The 11,551-nt window shown below is 33.8% G+C and overlaps 2 protein-coding genes across 2 annotated transcripts in view; both read right to left on the reverse strand.

The window, feature by feature from the left end:
• LOTGIDRAFT_232553 (hypothetical protein) overlaps nt 1–4,624 on the reverse strand; it is a gene marked incomplete at its 5' end in the record, with an annotated part of 7,697 nt that extends 3,073 nt beyond the window's left edge. The window contains 3 exons of the mRNA XM_009056914.1: nt 63–475; nt 2,291–2,395; nt 2,662–4,624. Of these exons, the coding sequence (XP_009055162.1) occupies nt 63–475; nt 2,291–2,395; nt 2,662–4,624 (2,481 nt within the window). The remainder of the gene's footprint in view (nt 1–62; nt 476–2,290; nt 2,396–2,661) is intronic.
• A 4,045-nt stretch (nt 4,625–8,669) lies between these two features.
• Nucleotides 8,670–10,054, reverse strand: LOTGIDRAFT_76170 (hypothetical protein; the record flags this gene model as incomplete). The annotated part of the gene is made up of 3 exons (XM_009056716.1): nt 8,670–8,803; nt 9,340–9,514; nt 9,824–10,054. Coding segments are annotated over 3 exons (540 nt in total), but the record flags the coding sequence as incomplete, so codon positions are not given.
• Between the last annotated feature and the right edge of the window lie 1,497 nt (nt 10,055–11,551).

Raw genomic sequence — 11,551 nt, forward strand, 5'->3', positions numbered from 1 at the left:
TTCGAATGGAGATGTTTCCCGAGACTCACGATCAGTTTTTTCATATCTTCTTTCATTTTTACCTTATGCATATCTTCAGATTTTGCAATATTCTCCAACTTGCTTGCCAACTTTTCAACCATTTTCACACTTTTCTGTTGTGCCCTAATATCATTTTCATCTTTTTTGAATGTTAGTAATTTTTCTGGTTTATGCTTATTATTTGCAATTTTCACGTGTTTATGCTCACCCCTTTTCTCTGTATTATCCACAAGTGTTGGTTTTTTAAATTTAAATGATATTTTATGACTTGGTTTTTCGGATTTTTCAAGCGATTCCTCTTCTAATCCCATCTCCGATTTTTCATTTTTGGCAACACTTCTTCGCATACGAGAGGAGCTAATAGTATCTGTATCAGTATAAGCATCAACCTTAACCCCGGTGTTGAATCTTGCATTCGATGCAAATAAACACAGCCCCGACAATACCAATATACCTAAAAACAACACAAATATCCGAAATTTCATTTTGAGAATGGAAGCCGCCATCTTGTTGACACTACCTGGCAACGTTTCCTTATGACGTAATAGTACGTGACGTTATATTCTAGCACGTTGTCCGAGAAGTGTGACTCAACAAAGTTTTGCTTCAATAAAAATGTTGCACCTTTGTGCTGATAATATTTTGTTATTCACGCGTTTCGAATCCAATGATTATCATGAACATTGAGATTGTCCAAAACTATTGGAATGATTATCGGCTTTTCAGTTCTTGCTTCATCTGCATCTGTAAACAATCTTTAAATCCATCAATGTAATGAAAGCGATCCAACAGTAGGGCCTATTAAAATGTCGTTACATACTTATTGTTTCTAACACTGAAACTTAGCTAATCACAGTTTTTTGCAACATGTCTGTCTGTCTACAATGAAATTAAGACGTACAGAAAGCAAAGAAAGCAGATCAATAAAATTTGAAAAATAATTTAAATTGCTGAAAACTTTCTGACTATCCAAGATTTCCCCAATATCAGATGATTGTGGTTCAACGTGCAATATTAATCAACAAAAATTACATTTCTTCATTATTTATTAAGCAACAGTAGGCCTATCATATATATTTATCTGTCCCTTTTCAGTTCGACTTCTTTTTGTAGAATGTTAGATTTCTCTTCTAGTCCTGCTTCAATAGTCTTCTTTCGTATTTTAACAAGGGCCACCCCGTTCTCAATTGCACGGTGTATTTATGGGCTATCCCTGTACCGTTGTGTGAAAAAAAGCTTTCTCGCTTCAATATATTATAGTATCATGGATCTTGACCAATTTCTTTCAACTGTTCAACCCATTGAATTCCTGTGTAGGAGAGAATAAATAATAGAGTCAATTTTGGAAAATGATGCATAAGCCCAAAAAAGGACAAAAGCCAATTTTGAAAGTGGTCTTGTGCAGAACATAGGAACATAAAAATCTATGGCGTATTACTACACTTAACATAACTGATAACTCTCTTTCATATAAAGTCGGATTTATGGCCTGATGAAAAGACTCTATATACGGATGCTTGAAAAAGTCAAAAGTTGAAATGATTTTATCAAATGCTAGTTATTATTAATGTATGAAATACTTAACCCTGGCAATCGTAATATAAGAATATAGAATAGACTGCTTACTTTTTATTGCGACCGTAGTAACAACAGAATATCAAGACACAAACCAATCCTATACCACCATATACCACAAACTTATGGTGTTTGATATATTTCTTTATACCGTGCTTCACTGCGAACTTATTTACATACGTTTCGGCTACTGTAACTGAAATGAACCATGTAGTTAATTATGAGAGGTTCGTAGTGGCCAAATACTATCTATCTGTATTTCGTTTTGCATTTTCTAATTTCACTTATTTTGAAATTATACGCCCGAAATTACTTATAAGCGTGTGGGGATATAATGTTCTGAATATTTGTCTTTCCAGCCAATATTTTCGATGTTGTCATAATATCAGCATTGCCATAACTGAATCGTATCTGAATTCAGAATTTATCGGACTCTAAGAAGAAGCCCATTGATATCACTCGCAACGTAGGGGCCAACATGTATAAGACATCATTTACATAAAAAGTATGCGAAACATAAGATGAGGCATCAATATATAATTGGAAAGTAACATCAACAAAAATTAAAATCATTTCAGCCAAGGAGATCGCAGGTGATTTTGTTTCAGGGCAACTGGTTATAAAGATATTATATTTATTCCGCGGAATAATACTGTAAATACCGGTATTTAATCCTATCAAATATAATACTTACGTTGTGTTGTATAAGCTGTATTTTCGTTCTTTGCTGTTGGTTTATTTTCTCTGGCTCTTGTTGTCTTTAATTTACTAGCATCAGGGGTTTGTTTCGTCTTCCGTTCTGAAACACGATTTAAATACTCTCAATATAATCTTGATAAAACAACAGAGAGCGAAGTGTAACAAAAAAAAAACAACAACAACGGGGATCAGCAACAGAAATTGAAGTGAAACATCAGCGTCTGAGAAGTAATTCGACATCTGAACGTTCTTGTGTGTCATCAATGACCTGAGGTTCATGAATGTTTTTTGCGTTTTGAAAATTTAAATTAAATGGATGAATTTTGCCTACTTTTATAAATTTCACAATCACTAAAATCTCCCTACCTTCCTCTGTTGGCTTTGGTTTCAATTTTATGTTTTTGTTATCTCTGGCATGTACAAGTTCTCCTTTCTCAGTTTTTGAAGATTTTTCAGAGGATGGATCTTTAACTTCACCTGCCTTAGAAGATTCAATATTTCCTTCATTTTTCGCTTCACCTTCATCTTTACCTGCTTTATTTACATCTTCTACCATACTTTCACCCTTCTCCTGTTCGTGATCTTTATATAGCTCAATATCCTCTTTTTCTTCTTTCTTGACATTATCTTCATTAGAAGATTTAATATTTTCTTTTCCTTGATTTAGTTCCTCTTTTTGCTCTTCAAGATCTTCTTTTGGCAGCTTTGGTTTTGTCTTTTTCTTTGATTTCTTCTTCTTCTTCACCTTCTTTCCCCTTTTCTTTGATTTCCTCTTTTTCTTCTTCCTTCTCTTTCGCTTCTCACTTTTATTTTTCTGACCCTTTATACCCGAGTTTTCGTGGTTTTTCACCTCTTCATCCATTGATATCTGTATAGATTTTTCCGGATGCCCCTCAACATTTTTTGGTATTTTCTTGGTCATTTCACTCTTTTCTATATTCTTCCCATTCCTATTTTTCTTTGTCCTCTTAATCTCTTTATTTGTCTTCTTTTTCTTGCTCAATTTTCTGTTCTTTTCTCCCCTTTTCTTTGTTTCCTGTTTCTTATTCAACTGTATGCTTTTTTCTTCATTTTGTTTCTTTTCAGATGGTTCTATAATTTGTTCCTCTTTTTCTTCTTTCTTGTCATTATCTTCATCAAACGATATATTTTCTCCTTCCATCTGATCTTCAATTTCATCTTCTTCAGATGATGGTTCAATATCATGTTGTTCTTCTACCTTTCTATTTTTACCCCCCAGGGAAGATTTCATCTTTGCCTTCTCTTGACCTTGTTCTTCTTCTGATGATGCTGCAATATTCCTTTCCTGTTCGTGATCTTCTTCTCTCTCTTCAAGGTCTTCTTTTACTTTCATTGTTAGTTTTTGCTTTGTCTTTTCCATTTTCTTCTTCTTTCCATTTTGATTCGTTTTCTTTCTCCCTTTTTTCTTTGATTTCTTCTTTTTCTTGCCTTTCTTCCTTGCCTTTTGCTTCTCACTTTTAGTTTTATTAACCTGTTTGTCTGTTTTTTCATCTTTTTTCTCCTCTTTTATTGGTTTTTGTATTTTTTTTTCTCTCGCCTTTTTCTTCTTCCCTTTCTTTACGCTATCAATTTTCTTCGTTTTCTGTGTCTTTTTCTCCATTTCAGTTTGTTTCTTCATCTCACTTTTTTCTGACAATTTTTCATTAACAATTACTTTTAGTTTCTTTTTTTGATCCGGAGTAAATTCACTTTGATCTACCGACTCCGAAGTAAATTCTCTTTGATCTACCACTGGGGTTATTTTTTTTAATGGTGGTTTCTTTTTCTTATTCTTCACTGCTTGTTTCTTCTGTTTCATATTATCTTGTGTTTGTTTCCTCTTTTGTTCAATAGATTCAGCTTTCTGACTCTTTCGTTTTTCATTCGGTTCTTCTGCATCATTTCCTTGTGCTTTTTGTTGTGTATCGGACATAGATTTTTTGTTTTTTGACGTTTTAGTTTTGGATCTTGATCTACTTGATTTCTTACTTTTCTTTTTTTTCTTTATCTTCTTTGACTTTTTCTTTGTCTTTTTCTTCCTCCTTCTTTTCTTTTTCTTTGATTTATTTTTAGTTTTACTTTTAGATCTTTTCTTCCCCTTTCTTTTCTTGGATTTTGACTTTTTCTTCTTACGTTTCTGTGGTGATCTTTCATTTCTAATATGTTTAGCGAGTCTCTTGATACGAACAGAGCTTAAAGCCTCGGAGTTAGCAACGATTTCTGTTCGGTCACTCTGTTTATAATTTGGTAAAAGCAAACAAGTCCCTAACAAGATCAAAACGCCTAATATCATTATTGCTATCCCAAATTTTTGGATTGTCGCCGCCATGTTTTTATGTCATGACGACATAGATGACGTCACAGAGTGCACGTTGTCCGAAAAGTCCGCTTTTAGGATTTTAGCTCATCTGTGATGCATTAGCATTTAGCTAATTAAATTTTAACGCTCGCCATGGAATTTATAATAAATCATTTTGTTTTGATGGTAAATAGGCCTACTCATCTTTGAACATTTCGAACCTTTAGCTTAATTGTGTCAACAACAACAATCAAAATGATCGCGTTTTGACTATTTCACGGGCAAAAACTAAAAAATCATAAATAGAATTTCAAGATTCGGTGATATATGATAGGTTATTTCCGTAGAATGTAGAATATAAAAAATGAAGGGCATGAATTCGAATTTTATTCGCATTAATATTTTTATACCAACGTTTACATTGAACTAAAATAACATGTCGTCATTATTTCATTACTCAACATTAGAAACATAATTTCAATGTGTAATGTGTAGGCCTGATCTCGGTCAGGCAAATTTCCACGTATCTTCTTCATAGGCTACATAATGAGGACTGACATTCCTGCTTTTTTCTACGTTTTTATTGTCTCATGCATTGATTGCTGTTGAGACAATGCGACTGGATATCAATCGATTCACTTCCTTCATTTCCTTCTGGTCTCGTTGTTCATTAATCCTTTCGTGTAATTCTTACCACGAGCCTTTTCCGTACATGCTCTCTATCCAATTTACGGCATATTACAACATGTGTCAGACCGGTCAGGGGGTTATAACTTGCCACTTAGTTTTCCATATACACTGATCTGATACTGACGCCTTCTATCTTTATCCGGAATATTCTATTCTGTTGAAATAGTTCAACCCTTCGAATCTCTACAATGAATGAAAAAGAATTAAAATAACGCTCCACTTTACCGATCTAAATTAAGCTAATGAAGATTAATTGACCAATTTTCAATGTGACCAATTTTACTGTGACAATCGTACCTTGTGACCAATTTCCAGTGACCAAATAACCGTTTTTTACCTGACAAAGTCTGTATAGTAATGAAGATTCGTGTTAGTATCTGGGGCTAAAGCTGAACAGTTTGGCATTCTGCTATAAGTAAAGACGTTTGACAAGCTTAATAATACAGTAACTCTCATTTAAATTTAAATAAGGCCACTAAATGTCCACTGCTGAAGAATTACTTACTTTGTTCTTTTACTACAGAAATAGTAAAGTACCAATAGACATATTATCAAGATTATTAATCCTATTCCACCATATACTCTATACATATATTTCTGTTTCATAATGTACTTTTTCATATCATGTGCCACGATTTCATATTCCTTCTTGAGTTTATGTGTATGCTTTTGAGCTTTTGCCACTGGAATAAATACGTACAAAATAAACATACATAGACAACTTATGTATTATTTACCGTTTTTCTTTTAACCCATTCGTCATAATTCGTTAATTAAACAATGTCAAAACCCGTATTCGGTATTTATGTGATAGTCTGATAGGAGTAAAAGCTGGAGCACGTGTGTTTGTTCCAACTAAAACCACAACATAAAAATACAGAGGCTACTGGTTAGGATCAGTGCAAGCATGAACCAAGGCTAGTGGTTCCAGAAAAAGATCTTCAGCTAGCACATGAGTTATTGATCAAGAATCCTTTGACTTTTGTTTAGTCTTTCTTATCAGCTCTACCTTCATAACATTACCATCTGGAGATCCAGGAGGATACTTACGTTGCTTTGTAATCACTTGAAAGTCAGTTGCATTCAGGTTAATCTTACTAAAGGATGGCACTGAAAAAGTATCAATTTTAATCATAAACAAATTTTAAAAAGCTAAACACAAAATCTGTAAATGGGCCATACTGTATAATCGGAGATCATGCTTTTAGAAGCATCATTTTTATAGATAAAAATGCACTATCAGAGGACTTCATAACTTCTACATGGTTCTAAAGCTCATAACATTACCATCTGGGAGATCCAGGAGAATACTTACGTTTCTTTGCAATCACTTGAAAGTCAGTTGCATTCAGGTTAATCTTACCAAAGGATGGCACTGAAAAAGTATCAATTTTAATCATAAACAAATTTTAAAAAGCTAAACACAAAATCTGTAAATCGGCCATACTGTATAATCGGAGATCATGCTTTTAGAAGCATCAATTTTTATAGATAAAAATGCACTATCAGAGGACTTCATAACTTCTACATGGTTCTAAAGGTCATGAAGATCATACCTTTTGGCATATTTGGAACGTAGCCTTGAAAAATTCTTCTTATTTTGTCTTCTACTGCCTTTAGTCCATGTTTCTCTGGCTCCGGCTTTGGCTTTTGTTTCCATCTGATGTTCTTAGCATCACTGGCAAGTACTATCTCCTTTTTATCAATGTTGGGTTGATGGTGACCTAGCCGAGCATAGTTGTCTTCTGATTTGTCGCTATCTTGGCCCTTTTCTTCTTCTTCGTCGTCTTTGTCTTCTTCTTCAACCTGTTCCTTTTGATCTTGGTTTTCATCTTCCGTAAAGATTTTAATTTCTTTATTATGTTTTCTTTTCAAATCCATCAGACGTTTCTCATTTTCTACTTTTCTATGCTCTGTGGCCATCTTGTGACCTTTTTCCGGAATTGTCTTCGTTGATCTTGTTGTAAAGAATTCTATTAAACTCATCGTGGGAGTTATCAAATCATAAGGTACATTTTCATCTATACTTTCATCATATTCTTGAACCTCTACAGAGGAATAATCACCTTCGATCTCCCCTTCTTCTTGACCTACATTTTTGTCGCCTATAGAAGATTCAATATCTAGTTTCTCTTGAAATATGTCTTCATTCTCCTCGACATCCTCTTTGTGTGACCCCAGGAAATCTCTTTCTATTTTGTTTTGCTCTTTGAACATCTTGCGATCTTTCTCTGAAATTTCATTTTTGCTTTGAACTGGTTTCATGGATCTCGTGGTAAAGAATTCTCTTAAACTCATGGTTGAAGTCATCATATCATAAGGAACATTTTTATATTCGTCTATATTCTCCCCACGTTCTTCACCTTCTGCAGAGGATTCAACATCTTCTCCATATCTCCAAAGATCTAAATCTGCTTCATCTGTGGGAATTTTATTCCCGAGTCCTTCAATTTCTTTTCCTGCAAAATGTCCAATCTCTCCAGGGAATTCACTCTCGTTTTCGTGGAAATCTGTGTCACTATCTGCTTCTTCTGCGGGAAATTCACTATAGTCTTCCTCATACTCTTCAAGGTCTTGGCTTCCCTCAGAGGATTCACTATCCTCTATTTCTTTCTTTCGGTCTAAATTTGCTTTGTCTTTAATTAAAAATTCCACAACGTCCTCGTCTTTTTTAAGATCTTCTGAGGATTCACTATAATCTGTATCTATATTTTGGTTTATATCTGCTTTTTCTTGAAGGGGAAATCCCCTATCGTCTATTTCCTGTACAAAGTCTTCTGAGGATTCATTTTCTTTTTCTTGCTCTTCCTCATCTGTATTTTTATCTTCCTCAAACGATGTAATATTTACTGCTTCTTGGTCTGCGTCTTCATCTTCTCCAGATGATTTAAAGTCTTCCTCGTTTTTATCAATTTCTATCCTTTGTTTTTTCTCTTTCTTCAGTCCCTTTTTCTTTTTCTGAGTTTTCTTCTTTGATCCCCCTTTCTTTCTCTTTTTCTTTTTCTTCCTCTTCGATTTCTTCTTCATCATTCGTTTTTTCTTCTTTTTCTTACTTTTCTTCATGATCCCCTTTTTCTGACTTTTCACACGTTGATTTTTATTCTTTGAAAGGGCTGTCGGTTCAATTTCATTTTCAGATCCCTTTTTCAAATATTTTTCTGGCTGTTCATCCATTTCATCTTTTTTCGTTTTCATATTTTTGACGCTAGTATGAGCTTTTCTGTCCTGGTCTATCTTTTCTTCTGCGGGAAACTCTCTCTCGTTTTCATTGAATTCTGTGTCTTCTGAAGATTCCTTATGGTCTTCCTCATTTTTATTGACGTCTTGATCTGTATCTTCATCTTCTCCAGATGATTCAAAGTCTTCCTCGTTTTTATCAATTTCTATCCTTTGTTTCTTCTCTTTCTTCAGTCCCTTTTTCTTTTTCTGAGTTTTCTTCTTTGATCCCCCTTTCTTTCTCTTTTTCTTTTTCTTCCTCCTCTTCGATTTCTTCTTCATCATTCGTTTCCTCTTCTTTTTCTTACTTTTCTTCATGATCCCCTTTTTCTGATTTTTCACATGTTGATTTTGGTTCATTGTGAAAGCTGTCGGTTCAATTTTATTTTCAGATCCCTTTTTCAAATATTTTTCTGGCTGTTCAACCATTTCATCTTTTTTCGTTTTCATATTTTTGACGCTAGTATGAGATTTTCTGTCCTGGTCTATCTTTTCTTCTGCGGGAAATTCTCTCTCGTTTTCATTAAATTCTGTGTCTTCTGAAGATTCCCTCTGGTCTTCCTCAATTTTATTGACGTCTTGATCTGTATCTTCATCTTCTCCAGATGATTCAAAGTCTTCCTCGTTTTTATCAATTTCTATCCTTTGTTTTTTCTCTTTCTTCAGTCCCTTTTTCTTTTTCTGATTTTTCTTCTTTGATCCCCCTTTCTTTCTCTTTTTCTTTTTTTTCCTCCTCTTCGATTTCTTCTTCATCATTCGTTTCCTCTTCTTTTTCTGATTTTCTGCCTGTTGATTTTGATTCATTGAAAGGGATGTTGTTTCAAATTCATTTGCAGGACCCTTTCCCAAGTATTTTTCTGGCTGTTTATTCATTTCATTTTCTTCTGAGGATTCCTTTTCTTTTTTTCGTTCTTTCTCATGTTTATTTTTATCTTCCTCAAACGATTTAATATTCACTGCTTCTTTTTTCTCATGGTCTGTTTCTTCACCTTCTCCAGATGATTCAATGTCGTCCTCATTTTGTTCAATTTCTATCCTTTGAGTCTTCTTTTTCTTCAACCCGTTTTGCTTTTTCTCATTTTTTTTCTTTGATCCCTCTTTCTTCCCCTTTTTCTTTTTCTTCCTCCTCTTCGATTTCTTCTTCCTCATTCGTTTCTTTTTCTTTTTCTTACTTTTCTTCATGATCCCCTTTCTCTGATTTTTAGCATGTTGATTTTTATTCTTTGAAAGGGCTGTAGGTTCAATTTTATTTTCAGATCCCTTTTTCAAGTATTTTTCTGACTGTTCATCAATTCCATCTTTTTTCGTTTTCATATTTTTGACGCCAATGCGAGATTTGTCTGCGTCTTCTGAGGATTCCTTATGGTCTTCCTCATTTTTATGGACGTCTTGTTCGTCCCCAGAGGACTCATTATCCTTAACATCTGACTTTCGGTATTCGTCTGCTTTGTTTTGAATGGGAAATTCCTCATCGTTTTCATCCTCAACGTCTTCTGTGGATTCCCTATCTTTGTCGTGCTCTTCATCTGTATTTTCATCTTCCTCAAACGATTTAATATTTACTGCTTTTTCTTCATGGTATGTGCCTTCATCTTCTCCGGATGATTCAATGTCATTTTCATTTTGTTCAATATCTACCCTTTGAGTCTTATTTTTCTTCTTTGATCCCCCTTTCTTTCTCTTTTTCTTCCTCCTCTTCGATTTCTTCTTCATCATTCGTTTCTTCTTCTTTTTCTTACTTTTCTTCATGATCCCCTTTTTCTGATTTTTTGCCTGTTGATTTTGATTCATTGAAAGTGCTTTTGGTTCAATTTTATTGTCAGACATCTTTTTCAAATATTTTTCTGGCTGTTCATCAATTCTATCTTTTTCCCCTTTCATGTTTGTTTTGATGTTTTTGTTAATCTTCTTCTTCCCACTTGACTTTTGTTTATTTTCCTGTTTGCTGCTAATCCTCTTACTGCCTCTTACCTTCTTTGCTTTCTCTGGTCTTTTATTTGAATTCCTTTGATCTGTTTGAAATTTTTTCTCATTTCCCACATTTTCATTCATTTCAGCATTTCCATGTTCCTCATTTTGATCCTGTTGTGCTTCTGTTTCCAGTTCACCTTTTGTCGGCTTTTCATTTTCAAACTCCGGTGGTTCCTTATTCTTTCTTTTCTCATTTTTATCCTTCGTCTTTCCTTTTCTTTTTTTCTTCTTTTTCTGAGATATTTTCTTTGATTTTTTCCTCTTTCTTTTTTTACTCTTTCCATTTTTCTCCTTCTTCTTCATATTTTTCGTTTTCTTCTTTTTCTTTTTCTTGTTGATATTTTTCTTCTTCTCATTCTTTTTAAGTTTATTATTCGTTTTCTTTGCTTTCTTCTTATCCATGTTCATCGTTTTCTTTGTTTTCGTACCTATGTGTAATTCTTTTAATTCCCTATCATGCTTAAGTATTTCCTTCTCTAGAAAATCTTCCATTTCGCTTTCTTCCTCTGTATCTGGTGACTGGATTACTTTCTTTTTTGCAAATTCTTTTGCTTGTGACGAAGGCACATCTTCATCTATTCTTGAATCAACTTCTTCCAAATTTTCTTTTTTTGTAGTTTTGATCTTACTTTTATTCTTTTTCTTGCTAACTTTATTTCTGTTCTTCTTTTTCTTACTTTTTCCCTTGCGGACCCTTTTCTTCGATTTTCTCCTCTTTTTCTTTTGATTCTTCATTGCTTCCTTGTCATTTTTCTTCATATCCATTTTTTTACCTTTTCTTTTTCCCTTTTTTACTTTCTTTTTTGTCCGTATCTGTTCTGCTTTCTTCCCAGCTTTGCTTGAGAGTTTTGTTACTGAAGTCGTATCAGGAGTTTTCAATGACTGTTTTAGATCATCAATTTCATTCTTCTGCTCATTTATTTCACCATACTCATCTTCCTCGTTTTCAAATTCTTCTGTTCCAGATAATATCGCAGTAGATTTTCCTATAATTTTCTTCAGTTTCTTCTTTTTCTTTTTCTTCTTTCTTTTCCCTGTCGTATCAGGAGTTTTCAATGACTGTTTTAGATCATCAATTTC

This window comes from Lottia gigantea (assembly GCF_000327385.1).
Source record: "Lottia gigantea unplaced genomic scaffold LOTGIsca_29, whole genome shotgun sequence".
In the NCBI taxonomy this organism is placed as follows: Eukaryota; Metazoa; Mollusca; class Gastropoda; family Lottiidae; genus Lottia; species Lottia gigantea.